Raw genomic sequence first — 26,415 nt, 5'->3', positions numbered from 1 at the left:
AGATGTCCTCAGAGTTTTGTATCGAGGACGACGACACGGCGAGAGTCTTCTGAACCGCCCTGCGAGCAAAACCTCTCGACTCACCGGTCAGAGTGAAGCTGATGAGTTTTCGTGGATGTTCGACGCCCACCTGCTCCGCCAGGCCCTCCACCTGAGAGGAGAAGAGACGGCGTCAAACTCTGAGGGACGAACACACACACCTGGTTTAACATCGTGTACGTACTGTATTCCTCCATTATGCACAAATCAGGTGAAATTTTAAAAAAAAGGAGTGTTTTCAAAGAATAATGTACAATTTGAGCGATAATCAGATCTTAAAACAACCGTCTCAGAAATATTTGGTGTAATCTACATTCTCATTTTAACCCTGATGATAATACTAATCCTCAGAGGGCCGAAAACCTCAAAAGGATTCTCACACACACCCAATAATCACACAATCTTGGACTTCTATCCTCGTGAGGACACTCCCCCGTCATCTTACCTCTCAAAATGACCTCACTCTAAGGCTCTCAAACCAGTCCGGTTTGGCAGAGATATAACAATCAGTGGACGCACCTGACCTTCAAGATTTGGGGTTAATCCCAGGTCAAAGGTCAACACACACACACACACACCAGGACTGCAGGGTTCTTCACTGTGATGCAGGGCGTCGTGGCTCTCAGGGCTCCGCTCACTCCGTGGTAGTACTTGAAGCAGATCTTAGTCTCCGCTGCAGAGGAAGCAGCGGAGAGTTATGGGATGTGGAAGTAGCACAAACGTCATCTGCCTATTGTATTATACCTCAAAAACAAAGTTGGGACTGTAGACGGTCCGTCTGTTTTGAATATTTAATGTGATGATCATTTCAACCCTTTTTTTATTACATTCATATCTTTGATTATCACATGTTATATCACTCATGGGCAGAATAGCAACAGTTAAAATGACAATTCTTCCTAAAATAAATTACCTATTCACAATGATTCCAACTCAACCCACCCACTCCTGGTTCAAATCTCTTGACTCACTCATCACTAAATTCTACTGGGAAAATAAGACACCAAGAATAAAACTGGCCACTTTACAACAAACAAAAAAACAAGGAGGACTTGAAGCTCCAAATTTTTCTCACTACTCACTAGCAAACCAACTTCAATACATTTTTAAATGGATCCACCCCACTCACTCAGACAACACATGGTTAGACATAGAACAGACTGTATGTAAGGACATCTAGATTTCAGACCTACCATTTCTCAGCCAATCAGTCAAACGCCATCCTTGTTTCAAAATGGTAACAATAGCAGAAACTCTGACAGCCTGGTGGAAATTCCACAAGTTCACTAATATCACTTTTGCACCCTCAAATTTCACCCCTATATGGAACAATCCGGACATTCTAAGCAGTAGTAAACCTTTAAATCTCCACACATGGTCCACTAAAGGCATCACTCATTTGAAACACATCTTTCATAACAATACCCTGGTTTCATTCCCCCATTTGGTTCAGAAGTACGGCATCGGGAAAAATCACTTTCTGGAATATCTACAATTTAAATCATCCCTTCAAACAAAATTCAACATCAAGGCCACACATTTGGAATTACCTTCCTCAACCTCACAGTTAATTAATATCACCTCCTCAAATAAATTAATCTCAAAAATATGTAGCATAATATCACACTGAAATAATAACCATATCAATAATAAAATGGGAATTTGACTTAGCTATCACTCCTGATGCCGACTTCTGGACAAAAATCTGTACTAATATCTATTTTATGACCAAAAATACAAATTTACAATTAATACAATATAAAATACTTCACAGAATTCACTACACTGGGCACAAAATATTTTAAATGGGTTTCACTACAGATATCTGTCCACATTGCATGCAAAACACTCAGGATAGTTACATTCACGCCACCTGGCACTGCACACCAGTTCAACACTTTTGGAAACAAATAACTGAGTCACTGTCTGTTTTCCTGGGCTGCCTCATCCCATTATCCCCATCACTCTGTTTACTGGGAGACATCTCATCTATAAACCTGAGCAAAACAAACTGCAAAATACTTCTCGTGGCCCTAACTATCGCCAAGAAAACAATCCTCGTGAACTGGAAATCAAGGAATAACACACATATCTCACACTGGAAAAATTTAATGTCAGAATATATTTCAATGGAACAACTCACCTCATCTATCATTTACAATACAACAGAACACCACGACATCTGGTCATCATTCACTATATTTTTACAAACATGACACCACTCCTCTTATTTATTAGTTAATTCATAATGCACACGCACACACATATACAAATGCATCTGTCTTTCTTTCTTCTTCTCCTTCTAATTATTATTATTATTTTATTTATTTATACTCTGACTTTATGATGTTATGTCCATTGTTTTGTCGTCCACATTGTTTCATTGTCCTCTAGGTGTTATGTCTATGTATTGACTTTTGTCTTATAATAAAAAAATGTAAATTTAAAATTTTTTAAAAATGCGGAAGGTTATGTTTTGATCGCCATGTATTTATTTATTTATTTGTATGCGTGTTACTCGCATAACTCAAAAAGTATTAAACCAAATCGCATGAAATTTGGTGGGATGATTGGTTATTATCCGGGGACCATTTGTTTAGATTTTGGGATCGATCGGGTCAAAGGTCAAGGTCATGAAAAGGTCCAAATCTTCTTTTTACCATAGCGTGGTCAATTTTTATCCAATTTGCATGCAACTAATGCTAACATGTTCATAATTCAATGCCCAATCTTGTGATATGCGAGTGCCCGTTCTAGTTTCTGAATGCAAATATTCTGAATAGTGTTGAAGCTGCTGTCGGGCGGGGTGACAGCCGGCGGTAACTTACGCTCCATAAAGTAGGCCCCGGGCTCCAGCCTCCAGACAATCTGACCCTTCTGGGTGCCGTTCACCCCTCGGTTCTTACAGTCCCACACGTTGGACGGACTGGTTTCATCTGCAGACAGAGGGGGGGACTGGGAGTGAGATGTGTGCGTGTGCTTAAAATATCTGAAGAGACACAAAAAACACGCTCTCGCTGCATTGACGTCCTCTTTTTCAAAATGTCAAACCAGACACAACGTTATAAACAACGACAAACAACAGACGCTGCGTCTCGGCGTGTGTTTAGTCTGCGGACTCTTTGCCTTCCAAAGGAAGAAAGAAATACCAAAAAAACACAAGTTTGCCTTTAATCAGTGAAATCCACTCCCCAAAATAGCCTCCTCCCTGCAATCTCTACCCAGAAGGACAAAACAGCAAACTTCCTCCCAGTTAAAAAAACAAAACATAAAACAGGGAGGGGGAATTCCGCCGTACGTAGCACTTTCTCACACACAGATTAATGGAGCACCAAACTCAGCTGCCGGGCGGGAGAGAGAGAGTCGTGAGAGGAGCGTGTGCATCGGAGGATGGGGAGGGCGAGTCGCTTATCATTGAATGTCTGCTTAGTCGAGGGAAGCGGCGGCCCCTCCTGGGGATAAGACCCTGCAGCAGGGAATGAAGTCCTGGCGGCCCTCGTGATCGATGGCGAGGGACCCGACGCCCGGCCGGGCCCTCGAACCGCATCGGTTTATAGACCAGGATGAACACATCCTTCTTCTTCTTCCTCTTCTTCTTCTTCAGTCAGAAATATCCCCATCGTTAGCAGGCGGCGTGCACCTTCTTCTTCTTCTTCCTCTTCAGTCAGAAATATCCCCATCGTTAGCAGGCGGCGTGCACCTTCTTCTTCTTCTTCTTCCTCTTCTTCAGTCAGAAATATCCCCATCGTTAGCAGGTAGCGTGCACCTTCTTCTTCTTCTTCCTCTTCCTCAGTCAGAAATATCCCCATCGTTAGCAGGTGGCGTGCACCTTCTTCTTCCTCTTCCTCTTCTTCAGTCAGAAATATCCCCATCGTTAGCAGGTGGCGTGCACCTTCTTCTTCTTCTTCCTCTTCCTCAGTCAGAAATATCCCCATCGTTAGCAGGTGGCGTGCACCTTCTTCTTCCTCTTCCTCTTCTTCAGTCAGAAATATCCCCATCGTTAGCAGGTGGCGTGCACCTTCTTCTTCTTCTTCCTCTTCCTCAGTCAGAAATATCCCCATCGTTAGCAGGTGGCGTGCACCTTCTTCTTCTTCTTCCTCTTCTTCAGTTAGAAATATCCCCATCGTTAGCAGGTGGCATGCACCTTCTTCTTCCTCTTCCTCTTCTTCAGTTAGAAATATCCCCATCGTTAGCAGGTGGCGTGCGCCTTCCTCCTCCTCCTCCTCCTCGCCGCTGTGTTGCATCAGTAATCATCCACGTGCCGTTAAAGTCATCGAGACAGGGGCAGGGCAGAGCCGACTGCATCAACACTGTTCTGCAGTTCAAAAATCATACTGTACTACGAACAATTATAACACGTCGTTTAAAAGAAGAAAAAGAGTCATAATCATGTGTCAGGGCAGCAGTCAGGTTTTCATCAACATGGAAAGTTCTGTTTTCTGTCCCAGAATAAAGAAAAGTTCATTTTAAACCACATGGATGTTTGTAATAACAAGTATGGATCACACGTCCGTCTATAGGCACGTCGGTTTGTGTCATATGTCCGGATTTTTAAGGACCCTTCGCGATCATTTTCAAACTTTCATTGGCGACATCCGTGCGAGTCGCCCACTCGCCTCAGTGTGTGGAGAGTCCAGCTCAGAAACGATGAGACCGAGTCACAGCGTCCGGTCAGCTCCTCGCGCTGACCGGACGCTTACTGCTCCTGTATTGCTTTTCACCTGGATGGACAGATGACGCCCCGATAGCCTTCCTCAGCACATGGTGCGTATGTTATTGCACAGCGAGGCAGAGCCGCGACATGTCGACTCAGCCTCCAGTCCCGTGTGAAGTCTCTTCAGCTCCTGTTACAGTATTGACTCGGGAGTTGGAAGACTCTCCCTTTCTATTCTCAGCTGGTGAAACACCCGAGGTCAGCGGAAAAAAACGCTTGGAGGACAGGTAGGGTCAAGTCGGCTCAGGTCCTGGACCGTCTCTGGGTGCAGAGAGGACTCGGGTCACGTAATGTCGTTGAGTGAAAACATTTCCCGAGCCTTTCAAGAAGCCCCTGCAAGCGGAGCACAGCTCCAAGGGACGGTAAGGAGCTCGTGGCTGGGTTACGTGGTGGAGGAGATGCAACCCACATCGACTGGAGAGTCTCCATCTACACCCCTCTGGACATGGAGGGGACAGTGGCTGACATACACACACCGTTGCTATAGCTACCTGGATACAGTAAAGAGCTGTAAAGGAGCTGTGAGGTTGTGCATGGAGGTCAATACAGTCAAGAGGTGGCTGAACAGCAGCCGACGCTCCCTCTGGATGTACTGGATATATATATATATACACTACCGTTCAAAAGTTTGGGGTCACTTAGAAATGTCTTTATTTTTCAAAGAAAAGCACTGTTTTTTCAATAAAGATAACATTAATCAAAAATACACACTACATTGTTAATGTGGTAAATGACTATTCTAGGTGGAAACGTCTGGTTTCTAATGAAATATCTCCAGAGGTGTATAGAGGCCCATTTCCATCAACTATCACTCCAGTGTTCTAATGGTACATTGTGTTTGATAATCGCCTTAGAAGACTAATATCTGATTAGAAAACCCTTGTGCAATTATGTTAGCACAGCTGAAAACAGTTATGCTGGTGATATAAGCTATACAACTGGCCTTCCTTTGAGCTTGAAGTTTGAAGAACAAAATTAATACTTCAAATATTAATCATTATTTCTAACCTTGTCAATGTCTTGACTATATTTTCTATTCAATTTTCAATTCATTTGATAAATAAAAGTGAGTTTTCATGGAAGACACGAAATTGTCTGGATGACTCCAAACTTTTGAACGGTAGTGTATATATATATATATATATACACACATATATATATATATATATATAATACAACCAAGGGATCACAAAGGCTGGCTATTTGCTGTATAAATAAAATTAAATAAATTTAAAAAATGTGTAATTGGGATGAATTGCCATGCGAACACTGTAGTTGTTCAGACTTTGAGAGTAAAATATATAACACTATGATATTTTTAATAATTATATTTCTAAACATAGTACTTTAGACTACTAGAATAACAGCTGTGTTGTTATGCTCGTCGACTCCATCCAGTAATGAAGACTGTTGGGATCGTTTTGTCAAAGCTCTAAACTCTCGTTTAGTTCATTGCATCTTTCTGCTCACAGATCTTTTTTTTAACCCTGCACGTCATCCGGCATTTACTACATCCACCATCTGACAGGCACAACATGTATATTTACAATCACAAACGTAACGGGATGTAAAGATTTCCTCACAGCAACAGGAAGGCCTTGGTCGACATGTTATTATTAACTATGGATATCAGTTATGCAGAAAACACCAGCAGCTCAACTTTCAGAGAGAGAACCGTGTCATTTTTAAGATCAGCATTCAGAGCTTCAGATTGTCATCTTGACGTGAACCGTGCTCATGAAGACCCGGACACGCCCCCCCCAAGGCGCAGAGACGTGGCTCAGGCTCGTCCTCGACCGAACCCGGCACAGTTAAAAGCACCATCAACTTTATATGTACAAAAACACATCATCATCTCACCGATGTGGTACAGCCCGATCCAGTCGGTGGCGTCCACTTCCTCCTTGATGTCCCAGGATATGACGAGGTTCTGGCCGCGGTTCAGCGTGTGCTCCAGCGTGGACGCCGTGAGCGAGGACCGGCTCTGGGAGGTCACCAGATCTGTGTCGCTGTTGGCCCGCAGGAGCCCGACGGGGCCGCTGATGACGGAGGCGGCGTCGGAGGCGGCCCCGCCCCTCTCCGCCAGGGTGCGCAGGTTGTCCGGGCTGAGGGTGTGCCGCAGGTGGGGGCTGCGCCTCCGCGGAGCCGCCAGGTGTTCCCGGCCCCCCACTGCCAGGTTGGGTGGATTGTGGGATCGGGTCCTGGGCGGCAGGACCGCCGTGGCGAGGGACGGACGCATGGCGAGCGGTTGTCGAAGAGGCGGAGAACTCGCCGAAGAGGAAGAGACGGGTCGGGGGGGGATTCTTATCGGTCGGGCCGGTCGTCAACGCCGAGACGCATTTCACCGATTGGCTCCCGTGGACTCCGCCCTCGCGTCTTCACAGTGAGCGCCGGTCATGCGCTGGCTTCAGAGTCGGCGGTCCGATTCCCTCTCCCCGCTGATCGGGCCTTCTGCTCCTCACATCGTCACAGGACCGGCGAAGCAGAAGACGCAGAACGGTCGCAGCCTTCAACACTCGTAGCTCATGTTAGGCGAAGGCGACGGGAGCCTAAAAGAGGAGAGGAAAGAGGACACACAGAGAGAGAGAGAGAGAGAGAGAGAGCGGTGAGCGACGGGAAAGCAGGTGCAGTGCATTGTGGGTTTCCATCGACAAAAGTCACCAACACAATCAACCCTTCATCCTTTTGTCGTGACAGCATCACATAGTGGAGGAATGGATGTTTTCAGAATGGTACGGCTTCAACACGAAGCGCTGTTCACGCATTTCAACGACTAAACGCTCGGAGCGGACGTGACCTTCCCACTGCGGAGGAGAGTGGACTGAACAGTGGGGGAGTCAGAGTCCCAACCTGAGCCATTTTGTTTTTTAAAAGGGAAGGATGGCATGTGCCCTCAGCTGACTTCAGACGGGCTGAGGAGCAGAGAGAGAAGAGGTCCGGTGGTGCAGCCACGAGGAACACCACGCGGGATGGAGTCGGAGCGAAGCCGCTCAGGGATGCTCTGAAACCATTGCTCACTCTGCAGGCCTCAGTGTGTGTGTGTGTGTGTGTGTGAGTGGTCTGTATTGCTGTATTTAATAACACACATTTTGATTTAAAAAAGTTATTCGCCTTCAAATAAGCAAAACTGAAAACTCCAAGTGTTGCGTCACTCACATTTAGATGGCTAAAAACCGTCACGTTCCCGCCTTGATTTGGATGTTGATGGAACAGTTGAGAAGATCAACACCGAGCTCACATAGCTTAGCCTAAAGAGTGAAAACCAGGCTCTGTCCACAGGTAGAAGACCCTCTGACGTCCACCATCTCTAAAGCTCACGCTTCTTTTAATCCGTCCAATACGCAGTTCACTGGTGTTACTTAGCAACATCACTGACCACAGTGGCCGATTCTGCTCCTTCACCTCGTCAACACACGGTCATCTGCACGTCAAGAAACCCCCACACGGGCCCGCTGACGCCTCCTCTCGTCACTTATATAATCCATTCGCACGTTTCAGTCAGACTTTGTGATTTGGGTTGAGTTGAGAGCCACCAGGTGCATTGTGGGACGTCTTTCCGGTGCGGGGATCGGAACTCGTTGCGGCGGCTCGTATGTCGTATATCGCCTCTGATACTCTGGATGTGCCGCTTCCTGAAGCTTCTGGATCGATTCACTTTGCATTTTGAACTGACTGAGAAGAAATGATGAACTGGCCCGCCGCGCTGATGCGTGTGGATCGGCCGCGTTTCCGTGACAACGCCGGCCTTATATTACAATTAGATCTGCTGCATTTTACATGGGGGGGGGGGGGGGCGGACGTCCCTGACTCGACAAGATTACCAGAGCGCGGCTCTAACACACGCAGACACACACACACAGGGATTTATGACAGAATAAAACCTTCATCACAGATGCAGGGATACGTAAATCCTGCTCACGTGTGCTCACGCAGCAGCATCAGCAGCATCAAGGGGGGGAGGGGGGGGGAGCCATGTCCATAAACAAGCGGAGGCTTTACTCCGCCGAGAGGAAGAAACTAAAATAAGTGTATATGTGACTGCCGAGCTGTTATGCAAGTGTTCCAGGCACATTGTCTGAACCCCGACGTGGAGGGACCAGAACATGACCTCGGGAACAATCTGGACTCACTGCGGCGCCTTCCTCCTTCTACAGCCGGTCTAATCCCAGACGTGACGCGGGACTCGTCCCGTACGAGGACCCCACGAAGACACGTTCGAGTCCTCGCCGTTCTCCGGGACGACGTTGACCTCGACGCCCGTCTCGTGACGAGTCATCCGAGCGGTGAAAGACATCTGCGGCCGGAACGCGGCAGAACGTGCTGCCGTTTGAAATATCCGGCCCGGAAGCCTTTCCTGCAGAGAGCGGCCGGAGAGCTCGGGTTTACAACGGCCACCGCTCTGTGTGACAGCAATGTGTTTGTGAATGCAGAAGCTCAAGAAGTCCGTCTTGTGTGACAGCCGGGAGTGACGGGCCCCGTCGGAGCGACACGACCCCACACACCTCCGTGTGTGTGTGTGTGTGTGTGTGTGTGTGTGTGTGTGTGTGTGTGTGTGTGTGTGCATTGAAAACCATGAACACACACACACACATACACCACTCCTAAATACACTATCACTACTACTCACCAGGGATGGATTAACCAACGGGCCTACCGGGCCCAGGCCCAGGGGCCCATGAGCTCAGGGGGCCCCTGGGCCTGAGCCTCCGCGCGTGACGTCGCTGTTATTAACATTGTATTGATATGAATTAGGGCTGCAACTAACGATTATTTTGATAATCGATTAATCTGTTGATTATTTTATCGATTAATCGATTAATCGGATATTAAAAAAAAACTGTAATTTTCAACCCTTTATTCAAAACAGGGTTCGTACGGTCATGGAAAACCTGGAAGTCATGGAATTTTTAAATGGCTATTAGCAGGCCTAGAAAAGTAAATGAAAAAAATAAAATCCCCAAATGTTTGGAAAAGTAATGCAAATTTGTTTTATTCAAATGTTAATTTACACGGTATATATACGGTATGCTTTGGAATTCTCATTGTTATTTTAAATACTACATCTTCTCACTTGTTCATGTATACACAGTTTTCATAAAATGTTTAATCATGGAAATTTGGTTTAAAGTCATGGAAAGGTCCTGGAGACCCACTGGTCAGCAGTATGAACCCTGTTCACTGGTCAGCAGTATGAACCTGTTCACTGGTCAGCAGTATGAACCTGTTCACTGGTCAGCAGTATGAACCTGTTCACTGGTCATGTGGATGAACCCTGTCATAAACAGACTGACAGCGCTTTACTCTCCTGAGTTGGCTATTTATGGGTTAAACGCCTAATACGGTGAGGGGGCGGGGCTTATCTCCGTTGCCTTTCTCCGTGGAAAAATATTTTCAGCCATCCGCCACGGAATAAATAACCACGTTTTCTACGTTATACTCTTGTGGAAATGCCACACACGTCGTGACATGTAGCGCCCTGGTGTCTGGGTTCATAACGTCACCCGGAGGCGCACACAGCTCCGTGAATGTCTCCGACTACGTGAAGGACTTCCGCATCCAGCGCCACGTGAGCAGCAGCAGCCAATTAGATTCATCAACAGCGGAGCAGCTCAGCGCTGATTGGCTCTCACAACGCAGCGTTCCGTCTCTCCCTCCACTCTTGTTTCTCCTGCGCCGCTCTGCGCTCAAATCTACTTTGTTTATACTCCGTGACTTTTTGAGCGCCGTAATAATCGCGCGACACAACGAATCGATAATGAAATTCGTTGCCAACTATTTTAATAATCGATTTTTATCGATTTTATCGATTCGTTGTTGCAGCCCTAATATGAATATGATGATATGACACGATGCGCCGTAGCCGGTATATGCTGGACTTAAGTCCTTCATGTCAGTAACAGGGCCCCAATAGTCCTACTGAGGGATGGATTACCGAGCAGGCCTACGGCACCAGGGGCCCTGAGCTCAGGGGCCCGTGAGCTCAGGGGCCCTGCCTGAGCCTCGCGACGACGCTGTTATTAACATTGTATTGATATGAATATGATGATATGACACGATGCGCCGTAGCCGGTATATGCTGGGCTTAAATCTTTCATGTCAGTAACAGGGCCCCAATAGTCCTACTCAGGGATGGATTACGAACGAGCCTACGGCACCAGGGGCCCCTGAGCTCAGGGGTTTCTAACCCAGAGCCTTTGCGTGAAGTCTCTGTTATTAACTTTGTATTGATATGACACGATGCGCCGTATGCCGGTATATGCTAGGCTTAAGTCATTCATGTCAGTAACAGGGCCCCAATAGTCCGATTGAGAAACTAAAGAATAGCCTAAACATTCACTTTGAAGATGTCACAAGAAAGAAATCATCATGATACCTTTCAAGTGAGTGTTTATCCCCTCAGTTTATCTATAGGACTTTAGAGGGGCTGAGTACTCCATGCAATATATGGGCCCTTCAACTCTGTAGGGAGAAATCCAAAAAGCAAGTGCAAAACAATAGCATTAGAGCTCTTTCTAAGCACCCCCACCCCCCACACACACAAATGCGCTGTTTATGTATTTCTGTAAAGTTGTTCTTCATGAAAGTTTATTCGTTTAATTCATATAACCGAAGTCCCTGCTATCATATAATTCGCGTAATGTTGTCTGCTCAGCTCCGGTATCGTTGTTCCATACGGAATGTAATTTATTTGTATTTTATTTGTAATTTTATTTTTTTTACGGGCGGGGGGGGGGGGCCTTGACACGTCCAGGCCCAGGGGCCCGTGGTTTCTTAATCCGTCCATGCTACTCACTAGAACACTAATTGACCCTTTGCTAAGTCCCGCCCATCCAAACACAGACCGGCCAAATGGCCAATCACAGCGCAGCATCGGCCAGCGTCTGCTCCGTCCTCTGACTGCTGTCTCAGATGTTCTGCATGTTCAGTTGTGTATTAATCTGTGGCATCAAACTAAAATATTGAGCCTTCAAAAAATGTAAGTATATATTCGGGACACATTTCTGATAAAAACAGATGCAGAAGATTTTGCTTTTGTATGATAATAAAACTCCAGAAGTGGTTTTAGCTTCAGACACCAAAATAGTTTTCACCGTTTCACAGTTCAAACATTTTTTATTTTTAATGTTTGGTTTGAAGTCATATTTGGTTATTTTTGGCCCATTAACAAAACTCTGGACATATTCTGATTTAAAGCAACTACAAGTTGTGTGTGTGTGTGTGTGTGTGTATTGTTATAAATTGCATTATCACTGTGTGTGTGTATTGTTATACATTGCATTAACACTGTGTGTGTGTGTGTGTGTGTGTGTATTGTTATACATTGCATTAACACTGTGTGTGTGTATTGTTATACATTGCATTATCACTGTGTGTGTGTATTGTTTGTGTCTATGCTATGGTCTTAGTTTAGGGTTATTAGGTCTGTCCTGGTGTTTCTAGATAAGTGGTCAGGAGGAGCTTTGGCATGTCACATGATCCCAACTACGCATGTTTAAGTTATATTATATGGCTCAATAAAAAGAGATTAATCAATAACTCATTTTAATTAGCTTCAATCCCTGTGTTTATCCAGCCGGAGAGGTGCTGTGGAGTCAGTGATGGGATTCCTCTACATCTCACACACTTTGTTCCTGTGTGTGTGTGTGTGTGTGTGTGTGTGTGTGTGTGTGTGTGTGTGTGTGTGTGTGTGTGTGTGTGTGTGTGTGTGTGTGTGTGTGTCAGCAGAGGGACCCCTCTGTGTTCCTGTGGAGGTGACTGCTGCACTTTACAGCCTGACAGAACGGGCACCTTGGGGAGCTGGCACCGACACACACACACGCACACACCCCCCACACACACACACTCTCACATACACACACCCACTGACACCATAATGTAAGGAACAAAAAGACAAAACCAGCACAATCCAGCATTGCGCCCTCAAACACAAGCCCCGCCTCTCGTCGAAACCAGAAACCCACATCCACTCCTCGAAGCCACATTCCTGAGTCGGAGGATGGGAACACATTCTCCCCGTCAACGTCGTCCTCGCGGAGCTCCGGCGTGAACCCGCGAGGCGGCCGCGGCCCGGCGGCTCGCTCGTCGCGAGTCGTTCGGGGGGAACACGAGGTCGGTGCCAGAGCGTCGCCACTTCCCAGAGGGGAAAGAGAGAACGAGAGTGCAGCCCGTTGTCCCGGCGATGGCCGTTTTTCTCTCTCGGCACACGTCGCCCCGGGAGGACGTGTCCGTGGACGCTCCTCGGGAGGCTGCCCTCCCACGACGGGCTTCGGCGAGCCGGAAATGGCTTTACGCCTGGAGGCCGATTGATATCGCCCTCCCCGAGTCCGGAGCGCGGACCTTTGTGCGAATAAGGAAGTGGGCTGCGTGTGAATGTCGTGGACACAGACGTGTGTGTGGACACGAAGGGGTTGGCTCTGGAAGCGTCGGAACTAATGAACTGTTCTCTCTCTTCTGCAACCCATATTTAAAAAGCTTATCTCGAGCGAAGGCTTCGGGATCAGCTGTTACAAACTCAGGTTGAGCACGTGTGGAGAAGAAGAAGAAGAAGAAGACGACGAAGACGAAGAATCTGACTCGAGTCACAACATCCAGAATTAGAATTAAAATTAGAATTAGAAGAACAAGAAGAACAAGAACAAGAGTAGGAACGCCGCCTGCTAACGACGGGGATATTTCTGACTGCTGGAATTACTTTTACGTGTAGAGAGATGTAGCTACTTTAGGTCAGACTTTTACTTTGTCGTCCTCAGGTACACGTGTTTTAACCTCTCCGTGACTCTCCTCCGTGAATGCCTTCTTCACAGTAGCCGTGGTTACGCCTCGTCGTGACAGCCCAGCTGGTCATGAGCCCTCGCTGACGCCCTGGCATCGGGCGGCCGGTCACACGATGTCAGCCCAACGTTACATGTTAGTTAAGCTGCGTTCAAACCAAAAGCGATGTGATTTTTCGCGTCGCCCAAAACGCGTGAGTTTACTCGCTCAACCGTTCACCGTGTTCAGGCCATAAGCGTCGAGACGCTCCGCGAGGGGCGGGGCTTATCCTCGTGTCTCGTCTCCGTAAAGAACGTTATCATCTCCTTCATCCACCAGAATAACTAACCACTAGTTCTGCTTTATTCTTGTCGTGGACGTCCCACACACTAACGCCCTCGTGTTTGGGTTGATGACATTAATATAATATATATATTAATACATGACATCACCCGTAGGCTCATACAGCTCGGTCACTTTCACCGATGAAGTTACCGTTACGTCTGAAAGACTTCCGCTTCCAGCGCTACGAGAGCGGAACTCAAGAGCTGATTGGCCCGAGTTGCGAGATGACCGCCTCAAAGTTGAAATATTTCAACTCGGGGTGGAAAACGCGTCGCCCCAAACGCGCCGCCTAGGAATATATCGCGTCTATCGCAGTCACACGCGTCTGTACGTTGACTTTTCATGGGATTCGGTCGCGCGGAAAAAATAGTGAGAGAGGGCGAGTGCAATCACTGGCACCGACAACTCACTGGCACCTCACTGGCAACTCACTGGCACCTCACTGGCACCTCACTGGCACCTCACTGGCACCTCAGTGGCACCTCACTGGCAACTCACTGGCACCTCACTGGCACCTCACTGGCACCTCACTGGCACCTCACTGGCACCTCACTGGCACCTCACTGGCACCTCACTGGCACCTCAGTGGCAAGTCTGTGGCAAGTGCCACAGACTTGCATAGATAATGTATTTTTTTAGACTTACTTAAAATATGCAATACGATATTGCTGTACAATACTGCTGTACTATATTGAATATTGTTTTGCTACTACTACGTTTCACTTCGTAATATATAACACTTATATACCGTGATATGTATAATGTACCCGCCTTTCTTTAATAATAAAAATATATAATTATTTTTTTTACCATGTCATACTGTCATACCTCCATGAAATTCTCCTTTGAGGAGATGCCACTGTTAGTCTAAAGTTTAAGCACTGGCACTCAGTGACACTTGCCGGCACTTGCCATCAGTTGCCAGCAGTTGCCAGCAGATGCCACTACTAGTCAAAAGTGCCACTACTAGTTAAAAGTGCCACTACTAGTTAAAAGTGCCACTACTAGTCAAAAGTGCCAGCAGACGGAGGGTCGGCCGCAGTGACGAGTCTGCGACGATTTAGTGACAAGCTTCACTGAAGTGCCCGGACAGCGGAAGAAATCACTTTCATGATCACAAAATGGAGGAGCTGCGGTTTAGCTAGATAGATAGATAGATAGATAGATAGCTAAAATAGCTAGATACACAGATGGATATATATATATATATATAGTGTCTTTTTGTAGACACTTACTTACAATATGCGATAGTGCTGTACATTACTGCTGTACTATATTTAATATTGTTTTGCTTCTACTACGTTTCACTTCGTAATATATTGTAGCGACCCTGTGAAGTGGCTGTCAATCAAAGTGTGGCACCGTGCATGCTGGTCGAGGGGGCGTGCCTGTGATTGGCGGAGTAGAGGGGAGGCGGGGTTAACCTGTCGGAAAACGGGAGTTAAGGGTGGTTGACGGGAACCGTTGTTGTTGACTTTCGACCTGCTAAGCTGAGAGGAACACGCTGTATGTGTTGGTGGATGCCCAATAAAGGGAGGATTAATAACGTCGTCCCGTCTCCGTGTCATCAGTGCCATAACGTCCGAGACGTTACAATATCATGGTATATAAGTGTAATAGATTACGAAGTGAAACGTAGTAGTAGCAAAACAATATTAAATATAGTACAGCAGTAATGTACAGCACTATCTTATTGCATATTGTCAGTAGTGTCTAAAAGACACTAATTAATATATATATATATATTAATTAGTGTCTTTTATATATATATACACACATCCATCTGTGTATCTAGCTATTTTAGCTATCTATCTATCTAGCTAAACCGCAGCTCCTCCATTTTGTGATCATGAAAGTGATTTCTTCCGCTGTCCGGGCACTTCAGTGAAGCTTGTCACTAAATCGTCGCAGACTCGCCACCGCGGCCGACCCTCCGCCTGCTGGCACTTTTGACTAGTAGTGGCACTTTAACTAGTAGCACTTTTAACCAGTAGTGGCACTTTTGACTAGTAGTGGCATCTGCTGGCAACTGCTGGCAACTGCTGGCAACTGATGGCAAGTGCCGGCAAGTGTCACTGAGTGCCAGTGCTTAAACTTTAGACTAACAGTGGCATCTCCTCAAAGGAGAATTTCATGGAGGTATAACAGTATGACATGGTAAAAAAAATAATTATATATTTTTTATTATTAAAGAAAGGCGGGTACATTATACATATCATGGTATATAAGTGTTATATATTATGAAGTGAAACGTAGTAGTAGCAAAACAATATTCAATATAGTACAGCAGTATTGTACAGCAATATCGTATTGCATATTTTAAGTAAGTCTAAAAAAATACATTATCTATGCAAGTCTGTGGCACTTGCCACAGACTTGCCAGTGAGGTGCCAGTGAGGTGCCAGTGAGTTGCCAGTGAGGTGCCAGTGAGTTGTCGCTGAGTACTGGCACCGAGCGGCACTTGCCACAGACTTGCCACTGAGGTGCCACTGAGTGCCAGCGTCGCTAGGGGGATCTCGCCCCTACTGAAAATAGTTTCGCTTTTGGTGTGACCGCAGCTCAACAGATACCGATATGAAAACAAAACGTTTAGGGCTTCCCGCCTCCATGAGGACGCGTCTCAGGCGTGGCCGGCGGCCTCTCACCTGCCACACGACCTCCACCCATTCCACAGAGCAACAACTCTCCACGAAGACCTGAGGAGACGCCGGTGAGCGGGAACGAAGGGCTGTCGATCAAAAGGACGACGCCTCAGGTTCGAGAGCTCAACCGTTCCTCTTGACTTTCATTTTCAAAAAGAAGCCAACGTTTTCCCCAACGCAAGTCTCCCATGAACCCAAATGTTTACAGCGTATTGAAGTCCAGTCGCGTGGGGGAGCCCCGACCGAAGCGAGCATAGACCGGAGCGCGTCGCCGACCCGCTCGGCACGCGCGACGCAAACGACGGCACTTTTTTCACAGGAGACATTTAGACCCCCAAAAAAAGAAACACGGGCGCAATAAACGACGCCTGGAGTCCATTTAGCTGCTTCTGCTCCGTCACGCCTCCCAGAGTGGAGCACGGCCGGTGTTTAGTGACACGCGTCTATTTAAGGCGCCGCACACCTTCATCAATAACTCTGATGTGGGAGGACACGTCCATCTTCACAAACAGAAAACATGTTTCGTTTCCCCCCCTTCCTCTTCAGCGGGTCACACGTCTCTTCTTCTTCTTCCTCGTGTGTTCCGGGGGCCTCGTGGTGGATTCTCGCGGCGGCTTCAATCTGCCGCTGGCCCCCGGTGCCGTGAACCTGCTTTTGAAGGTGTGTCACAGAAGCTCCTCTTCCGTCAGTGCGGGCTGTGGGTGTGTGACGTATCCAAACACTTCCTGTAGCTCAGAGGTGGAGCAGATCGTTCTGGACCCCGTGCACATGGAGGGACTCCCGCACTTTCCTCTCCTCCTCATGTCCATCATCCACCGCTCAGAAACCCTGCGCATCTCCTCATCACCAGCGTCCTGCAGCCAACAGGTTACAGGTTCTGCGCAAAATCCGGACAGACGTCAGAGCCAAACATTCACAGGTCCCCCCCCCACCCCCCCCCCAGTCCAATGCTATCAAGTGAGGACTTTTGTGATGCTCTGCAGGGACAAAAAAAAAATTATTAAATGAACTAAATGTATCTCAAATTACAGATTTGCTTCATGTATCATATTTTTGGAGAAAACTGTGCAGTGTTGCAGCCTAAGCCGTGGAAAGAAGATCACAGTGGGAGAGGGGGGGGGGGAAGCACATTTCTGCACTGCAAGATCTCTCAGAGGAATTTAGCAAAGACACTGCAGGCCCACATGACGGATTATATCAGGCAATCTCATGTTTGACAGCGTCCCGTCCACGGGGGGGGGGGGGGGGGATACGGGCCGGATTACGGGCTCCAAGAGACGTGAAGGTAACCCACCCCCCCCCGCCCCGCGCGCGCATGCACGTCAGCAAAACCCACGTTACATAACGGCTCGTCTCCAACTTTAATCACTCCCGAATCACTCCGTGCTGCAACGCCGGGGCCGCGCGCACGACCGCGCGGGCCGCGTCGGGACTGTACTGGCGGAATGCGCGGGTGTCATCGCGCGCTCTTGGATTACTGTGGGAATTCCCTACGTCATCCTCTTCTCATGCATCGCTTTCGCAAGACGCATGCATGAACACCCCTCCCCTCAAACACACACAGCAATTATCCCCTTTCGGTGCAAAAAAACCCACAACAACAACAACAACAACAGCAGAACACGCTACGAATAAACACCGCGCTGCGGTTGGATCATCCTCCTCCTCATCATCATCATCGTTGCCGCCACCACCATCATCATCATCATCACCATCGCTGCATGAACACCTACACGGTCTCTCCGTCCCCGCGGGCGCACCGCGCGGCAGAGGCTTACCTTTTGGCGCAGAGGTGCGGGACGCGAGCAGAGAGCGGTGCGCGGGAGATGACGGCGGCGGCGCGCCCCCCCCTGGGACACCTGCACGGTGGTTTCTGCGCGGTTTAGGTCGTTATCCCTGCAGTCCAAAATGAGGCGGGACGGGCGGGGTGCCGCGTTAGACGCCCCCCCCACCAACCCCCCTCTTTCCCTCTCTCCCACCCTCCCTCCCTCTCAGATCCAGCGTTGGGCTCGGAGTCACGTACCGAGACGGTATCCCTCTGAAAAAGCCGCGGCGCTGCAGAGACATCGGCCCTCTGCGTCCAGAGGTGTGCGCAGAAACTCCACCAACACCTCCCCGCACTCGGTCCGCACCGGAGGAGGATGCAGCGGATGCCGCGGATGCCGCTGATGCTGCCGGCTTCAAGCGTGCAGCTCACACAGGCACCGCATCCTCATTCGCCCTCTCTGTATCGCAATGCGCTGCAGTCAGTGCCGACGTCCTCCCACCACCAGTGCCCACCAGCACATGCACACACGCGCGCACACATGCACGCGCACACACACACACACTCGATCGGACTGGGCAGAGCATGTATACGCGCTGTCAGTTGCAAAAGACGAAGAAGAAGAAGAAACGTAGCCTACCGGAGGATGGCGTAATGTTGCTGGGCGGGAGGGGGATTTATTCAGAGGGCTGTCGTGAGATGTGAGTTTTTGTGTCCGTTGATAACGTGTATACACACACACACACACACACGCTGCATATTAATGTGGGAAAGGGTCAGAGTGGGAGGTGACTTGAGAGAGAGAGAGAGAGAGAGAGAGAGGGAGAGAGGGAGAGAGAGAGAGGGAGAGCACAGAATGTATTCAACCTGTAGAACAACAGCCAGGTGAGTGCATGTTCACCCCTGCTGTTTCAGTACCTCGAGGCTTCTGCATAGGTCAGTCGTGTATTCTTTCTGCTCTGTGTTAGATGAGCCACATTAACATGAGCAGGTTCTCATTTTCTATGCTAAACAAATGCGCGAGGCATCGTTAGGGAGTGAATGTCTCCACAGTGCACAGCAATAGTCAACAGATCTACATGGACATGTTGCCTCTGCATCAGTCATGAGGACGCCATCATGTGTATATGAAGATGACTCTCGCGTAGAGACCACAGGCGGTGCTTTCCTGATGTCACATGTTTGAAGGCAGGAGTGTGACCTGAGCGCTTTTATTATGAAGGAGCAGAGTAGGCTTACCTCTTCCACCACTGACGGCGCTCCATCTTCCCCCCGGTAGACCTACGCAGGTGAACGAAGCCTCCTCCTGGCCGGACACCCATTGAAGCCGACACACCACCCGTTCAGCACAGAGAGACGAGGCTCCTGCGTGGACACGAGAAAGTCACGTCAAACACGGGAGTGTATGCTGTCATGCAGCTGGTGTTTGCAACTCTCGCTCCTCATCCGTCGCAGGCTGTATTCAGGTGTTGACTGGGACAGCGCGCCCCCTGGTGGCCGGTCGGCCGAGGTGCAACACGGGACTCGCAAAAGTCATTGAGACAGCAAACGGAGACAGTGAGACTGGTGACAGATGAAGAGCAGCGAATAGCTGATCTTCAAGGGGGCTGTGTGGCGTTAGAGGACCGGTGTTACGGTTTAATAGGCGACCCTGTTAACTGGCGACTTTTGAGCCGAACTTGTCCGTTGTTAAAAATAGAAACGAGAACACGTATAGCTGTCCTCATGAATGCCGCTTGGTTTGATGTTGTAATAGTGTCATCCCCTCACATATACATAATAATATATACTATACAAATTAAACAATGCGGCATTCACAAGGGCAGCTACGTGTTCTCTTTTCAACCGCTGTCTGTAACTACAGTTAACACGGTCGCTTCTTAAACCACAACACCGGCAGCTGCGCTAACGCGTTCAAATCTCAATTAAACAACAATAACATAGCAGCTAACTAAATAGACAGCGTTACATTTCTGTGGCCTGAAAAACCACAAGCTCAACTTAACTTCACAGGCTCGCGGCTGGAGCTGCAGTGAGCCCCTTGTGACCACCAGGGGGCAGACAATTAGCAGAGCAAAAATAAATAGCAATGAGCTAACTAGCTCGTAAAACCGTTATGGCTAATAATGAGTTAGCAAATGACATCATTAAGCTCCAAATGTCGCTCCGCTCGGTCGCGCGCGCACACGCCCAGTATTCACTTACCCGTTGGCTCCGTTCGGCGAGAGGAAAGACTCACTACCCAAACTAGATGGTCGACTCACTTCAGCCGTAGTTGTGCCGACATGTTTCAGTGATATTAGTAGTATGAATCCCTCTCAGTTATTTGATGCCGTGTTAATATTTAATGCACCTCGAAAGTCATCGTGAAATAACAAAACGCATCTCATGAATAAATACACGCGTAACACGCTGCTATTGGTTGGTAATATCCACTGGTTTAAAGACTGCATGACTTCATATCTCACCACCAGTATGCTCAATGTCCAATCAATAAAGCAGCTAAAACTATATCACGCTACAGGAAACACCTCGTCTGGTCACGTCTTCTTCTATGATCCTCGCTCAATGTATTGTCACCTGTCAGGATGGCTGAGCGGTCTAAGGCGCTGCGTTCAGGTCGCAGTCTCCCCTGGAGGCGTGGGTTCGAATCCCACTTCTGACATCATTTTTCTTTTTTTTGGGGGTTTGAGTTTCTCAGTTTTTTCGTGCGGTACTCTGCAGTCAAGGGAGACACTGTAATCTATTCTAACACGGTAATCTATCCACAGGTCTCTCCCCTTTGCCCCACCCAGTGTCTGCAGCAACTGACCACGGAGGTTGATGATGGCTTCTTTACCGCTCAGCTCCTTTCAACTGATTCTCATGTCCACCAGGCAATCAGTAATGCCTGGCACACCCTGTTGCCTGAGCTGCTCTCTCTTTGCCTGCCGCAAGAGTGACGTCCCCTGCGTCCCACTCAATGATGCATGCTGACCATGAAGATACATCTACAAATTCAGCGAGGTCCAGTTAGAGAGAATTTCCTCATTCCTCATATAAAATGTTGCGCTCTATGATTTCGGGCCATATGAAGTAGCAAACTGTTGTATTAACGTCAAATAAAATAAAGGAAGTTCAATTGAATAACATTCAAACAATATTTATTGTTAGAGATTTAACTGGATTAATTATAAATAATAAATACATTATCTTTACTTATCTAAAGTAAAATAAAGGCTGGATTTAAAACAGAAAGCGTTGAAAAATGTGACAGCTTTAAATTCAGTTTATTCGAGCGTCAAGCGCAATACTCAAAAGAGCCAAGATATTGTATTCTTGTCATCTAAGAAGAGAAATTGTGTAAGCATGGACTTTATCTGCAGTTATTAAACCACTGGTTTCAGCTCATTTCTGCTCTGTTAACATTATTGTTGGGCAGTTAATTCATGAGTCAGGATTCTGATCATATTGGGCTCCTAGGTTAATTTTTCTGTGCCTTTAATTTTGGATGCGAGTGGGTATATTTGCTCAAAAGACCTGTGCTTTGTCTCGTAGCCGTGCTTCACATCACTCCTTTTAATATGGGTGAACATGAGACATACTGCTTTTAAACTGGTTGTGGGAATAATAAACATGTACAGGTCTGTCCATTATCAGGTAAAGCTGTCCACATTTTTCTTTTTAGAGCGCCAAGTGAATTAACTTCTTTGACTCACGTACCTTTTCCATCTAACAGGTCTCTCCTGTCACTCCTGTGTGTGTGAATATGGCACTCGAGTCGAGGGTGGGGCTTAAGGGAATACACACGTGTGATTGGCTGAGTAGGATCACATGAGATGATTTCCAATGCATGTAATTGGTTGGTGTGTTTCCTGGATTGCAGAGCAAGAACCGTAAAGCTGCGCCGGGGAGAAGCCAAACATGAATATTTAATAATAATAATTCAGAATTATATATCGGTTCTCGGTCCACGGTCCAGAGACAAAGGCGTCTGGGTCCGGACCCGGTTAGTGGTCTGAGCATCGGTAGTGCAGTCAACGGTCAGCCGCGGCATAAAGTGACATATATGTCCAGTCGTATGTGGAGGTCTGGCCAGGATGCAAACCTGGTCTGGGGTGTTACAGCTGCCTGCCGGTACCGCTCCATCACTCCAGAGACCATTGTGTCCAGTCCCGGCGCCTCCTGCACCGTCAGGACACTGTTCAGGATCTGAACAACCTCTTTGCCGATGGAGGTCACCAGGAGAGCTGTCCCCCTGCCGTGGCCGGCTAGCTTCTTTGTGATCGGTCGACAGTTATCTTTAAAATCACACATTTATTTGACACATCTACAGCAGGAAGGGAAAGTAGATTTAATTAATACACAGCATACATTTATAATAATTGCATATCTATGTCACCACTGACAACTATGTAAATGTTTACAGGAGAATACATATGATGTACATGGCAATCTATGACAGTTATATTATTTATTTAGGTCCATCTTTAAGGGTGACTATTTACCTGCATGTCAAGTGTCCTTGAGCAAGACACTGAACCCCCAGTGGCTCCCCGGTCTTCACTGCAGCCCACCGCTCCTTCATAACTTAGGATGGGTCAAATGCAGAGAAGAATTTCGCACGGGGATCAATACAAATTTACATTTCTTTCTTTCTTTTTGACCACTGCTGCTGGTCTTAAACGGGGCGTTGACTGATACACCGTTTCTATAACACGGGCACTAATGTGTCGTTTCAATAACTGTCAATACGTGGACGTTTGCGTGCTTTCACACAGTGAATGACAGTAGTATTTATACACGGCCGTTTCCGGACCTTAACGGTGCCGGTGTTACGGTTTATAAAGCGACCGTGTTAACTGGCGACTGTGAATCAACGCGTCCGTTGTGGTCGTAGCTAGTTACAGACGGCTGTTAACAATAGGAAGACAACACGGCGCTGCCCTCGTGAATGTCGTATTGTTTATGTGCATATAATATATTATTAAGTATATTAGAGGAGAAGACACTTCGTTACTAAATTAAACCAAGCGGCATTCACGAGGACAGCTATACGTGAAAAGTCACCAGTCAACAGGGTCGCCTGTTAAACCGTGACGTTAGGGCTCGCTTTGCTAGCGTTAGCTCGCTATGCGAGGTTACAAATGACCGCAAATTACTTTATGGAAATACAAAGTTTATCACTATTGGAGAAGAGAATAAAAAGCACGCAATGTAACGGACGAGTTGTCGTGCTTGCGCGGCCACCGACTGCTACACCGATTGTCCAACACGTTGTTACATGTAGTAGTGCCATTGATAGCTAGCGCGAGCTCGCACGCTAGCTATGCCGGACCGGGACCGTCTTCGTAATGTGACACCGGACGAGAACAAAGATAAAATGAATAGGTGCGACAGATGTATGTTTATACATATCTATATATGTAACGCTTACGGCGGCTATGTAATAATAAAAGACTAACATATAATGTAGGGATAACTTACATTGTGAACACGTCCAATGTCATGTGGCGGAGTCAGGGTTGCCAGGTCTGTGTGACAAAACAAGCCCAATGGCCAATAAAACCAGCCCAAAACAAGCCCAATGGCCAATAAAACCAGCCCAAAACAAGCCCAATGGCCAATAAAACCAGCCCAAAAACCAGCCCAATATCAGAACTCAAAATATGCCCATAACTCCTTCATGATGCCCCCCTGAGATAGGAAAGTGACCCACTGCGAGCGTTGTCGACGGGGGGGGGGGGGGGGGGTCCTCATCTCTGTGTGTACATTTGTTTTTGCAGATGGTAAACAATCAATCGTTACACAACAGGCAACAGCTAATTGAATATCGCAAATATAACATGAAGAGATGGTCCATTTCTTATTTAATGTTGTTTTCCTGAGATCTTTTCGGAAGCAGTTCTGAGTCCCTTGTCGGTTTCCTTCATGCATCGGACTGTAGAAGTGTTTCCCTCTATGCACACATGTATTTAGTCATTTAGACCACAGCAGTCGCCTCATGTCGCCTCACACCGACGGGATCCCAGTGACTTCCATCAGGGGCCAAAGCAACCAAGGCTCCTCCCCTCCTGTGTTTCAGGGGGATTTAGAGTTTGTCGGCTTGAATGATGTTTTAACCATTTAGTCACGTCATTCTGTTTTTATAGACGATACTCATCACTTGTGAAATACTGGGTTTGTTTTCATCAACAGATGCAACTTGTTATGATTGCTCGTAAGTAGGAATAAAACTAAAAGATGAGTCCATCCCACACATCACAGTTTGATATATTTATGTATTGATTAATTAACACATTTAGTCCTATTGCTACCAAACACAACACAGCTGTTTACCTTTATCAAAGGACAGACTTGCAGTGTTTTAAGAATCACTGTAATCTCTCTGCTCAAGTTGAGCTTTATCGATTTGTTTATTTTCCATGTCTTTGCAGTTGATCGCAAAGCTGGAGGAAAAGTGCAACGGGCTGCCATTGGACCACAAGAAAGCTCTCTCTGCAGACGCTGATGACATCATGTGCATGACGCCTCGAGACGTGAGGATCTACTTTGATGATGATGGTCAGCATGAAGTCTTTACCTGCAACCAAAACCAATGAATAGATCCTGCTAACAAGTACTGTGTGTACTACAGGTTTTTGTGGAATTCATCACATATTACCGATATTCTCGGTATATTTTGTGAGAACATAGAGATTTATGACAAAAGATGGATATATACATTTATACATTCTTCTATACAATGGTGCTGCAACTCAGCAGTTATTTAGCAGTTTTCTTCCATATGGAACATTAATACATCTTCATCCTAAACAGAATGTTTAACCCTCCTGTTACCTTTCGGGTCAATTTGACCCCATTCAATGTTTAATGTCGGTGTTCTTTGGGGTCAATTTGACCCCAGGCTGTTTTTCACTGTGTCAAACATATAAGAAATATCAACTTTTTATTTATTTAAAGGGCTATTTAGGTAGTCAACAAACAAACATAAAGTACCTCACACTTAAACTTGGGAAGCAATATTAATTCTAATAATTTTCTGAGGTTTTAATTGCTGGGGTCAAATTGACCCCGAGGGTAAAATATGTTAGTAAATGTAAAGGTAACAGGAGGGTTAAACAGAACATTTTCTCTTGTTTGTCAACCATTAACTCCACCATGATACAATCTAAAGGCCTCTAGTCTTCCTCTAGCAGCTGCTGAGGCAAACTGACTGTGTGGGTTTTCTTCATGAACTGGGCCGTGATGAAAGGGACGGCGGGACACCGCTGCAAAGCTGAAACCTCACCGCCCGGACAGGTGGACAGATTGACAAGTGACTTTTTTGCTCGGTCCCGATGCGCGCACGGAGCTCTGTGGCGCGCGAGACGGAGATCGGTAAGTATTAACGCAACGCGAAGAGACAGAAATGACATGCTGCTGTGGAGATACGATCAACAACAGACGTTTAGTTTAATAAAAGAACAAAGACGTGCTCTAGAGAACATGTCAGGGGGCGGGCCAATCTCTTTAATGTCATGCGATCTACCAACACTACGCCGCAATCGACTGGCAGGTCGCGATCGACGTGTTGAGACCCTGATCTACAGGAAGTAGAAGTCGTAACAAGGTTTCCGGAGGTGAACCTGCGGAAGGATCATTACCGATGAACAGACCGTCTGCATGAGAGCGGACAGAGTTCAGATTGAAGTGGTGGATTGGAAGCTCATTTTGCAAGTGACTTTTTTTTCGTCCGGACGACCAACAACAGACGGATTGGAAGCTCATTCTGCGCATGCGTTAAATGCGTAAAAAAAAAAAAACTAGTTAAACCTGTTATTGAATTAACTGAGTTAACGCGTTATTTTTCGCAGCACACAGTGAAAAATAACGCGTTAACGCGTTATGATTAAATTACAGTATTAATTAGTAATATTTTTTTACCGCATTTAACGCATGCGCAGAATGAGCTTCCAATACGTCTGTTGTTGGTCGTCTCTACAGCAGCATGTCATTCTGTCTCTACGTGTCGTGTTGACACTACTCCGATCTCCGTCTCGCGCGCCGCAGAGCTCCAATTCGGCGTGTGCGCGCACATCGGGACGAAAAAAAGTCACTTGCATTCCCCCCCCCCCCTCGTCAACAACTCTTCCAGGCAGAGCTCAGCCGCGATGCACGCAGACTAGTGAGCAAGTTAT

The 26,415-nt window shown here is 47.0% G+C and overlaps 1 protein-coding gene, 1 long non-coding RNA gene and 1 other non-coding gene across 12 annotated transcripts in view; 1 reads left to right on the top strand and 2 right to left on the bottom strand.

The window, feature by feature from the left end:
- The window catches only part of hecw2a (HECT, C2 and WW domain containing E3 ubiquitin protein ligase 2a), a 51,471-nt gene extending 30,677 nt beyond the window's left edge, over positions 1–20,794 (bottom strand). For 8 of the 10 annotated variants that reach the window (XR_008833150.1, XR_008833152.1, XR_008833151.1 and 5 more), the window contains exons 1-6: positions 20,462–20,698; positions 19,496–19,621; positions 6,614–7,302; positions 2,868–2,975; positions 618–712; positions 85–151 (exon numbers count right to left, since the gene is read on the bottom strand). Coding sequence is in view for 5 of the 10 variants with exons in the window: in XM_056425997.1 (XP_056281972.1) it covers positions 85–151; positions 618–712; positions 2,868–2,975; positions 6,614–6,992 (649 nt within the window). In the remaining 5 variants the exon portion in view is untranslated. Of the gene's footprint in view, positions 1–84; positions 152–617; positions 713–2,867; positions 2,976–6,613; positions 7,303–18,269; positions 18,317–19,495; positions 19,622–20,461; positions 20,699–20,724 lie in introns of those variants that run through there. The other 2 variants (XM_056426004.1, XM_056426012.1) reach the window with 2 other exon arrangements.
- Positions 20,795–20,838: 44 nt separating this feature from the next.
- Positions 20,839–20,921, top strand: trnal-cag (transfer RNA leucine (anticodon CAG)). Its single transcript has one exon. It is a non-coding gene; the product is annotated as a tRNA-Leu (tRNA).
- A 461-nt stretch (positions 20,922–21,382) lies between these two features.
- LOC130207392 (uncharacterized) lies at positions 21,383–23,979 on the bottom strand. The gene is made up of 3 exons (XR_008834278.1): positions 23,723–23,979; positions 22,744–22,825; positions 21,383–22,565 (listed from the first exon to the last, which is right to left on the bottom strand). It is a non-coding gene; the product is annotated as an uncharacterized LOC130207392 (long non-coding RNA).
- Between the last annotated feature and the right edge of the window lie 2,436 nt (positions 23,980–26,415).

Source organism: Pseudoliparis swirei, chromosome 2 (genome assembly GCF_029220125.1).
Source record: "Pseudoliparis swirei isolate HS2019 ecotype Mariana Trench chromosome 2, NWPU_hadal_v1, whole genome shotgun sequence".
NCBI lineage: Eukaryota > Metazoa > Chordata > Actinopteri > Perciformes > Liparidae > Pseudoliparis > Pseudoliparis swirei.
Note: the sequence above shows the minus strand (reverse complement) of the source record. Positions and strands in the feature narration are given on the sequence as shown.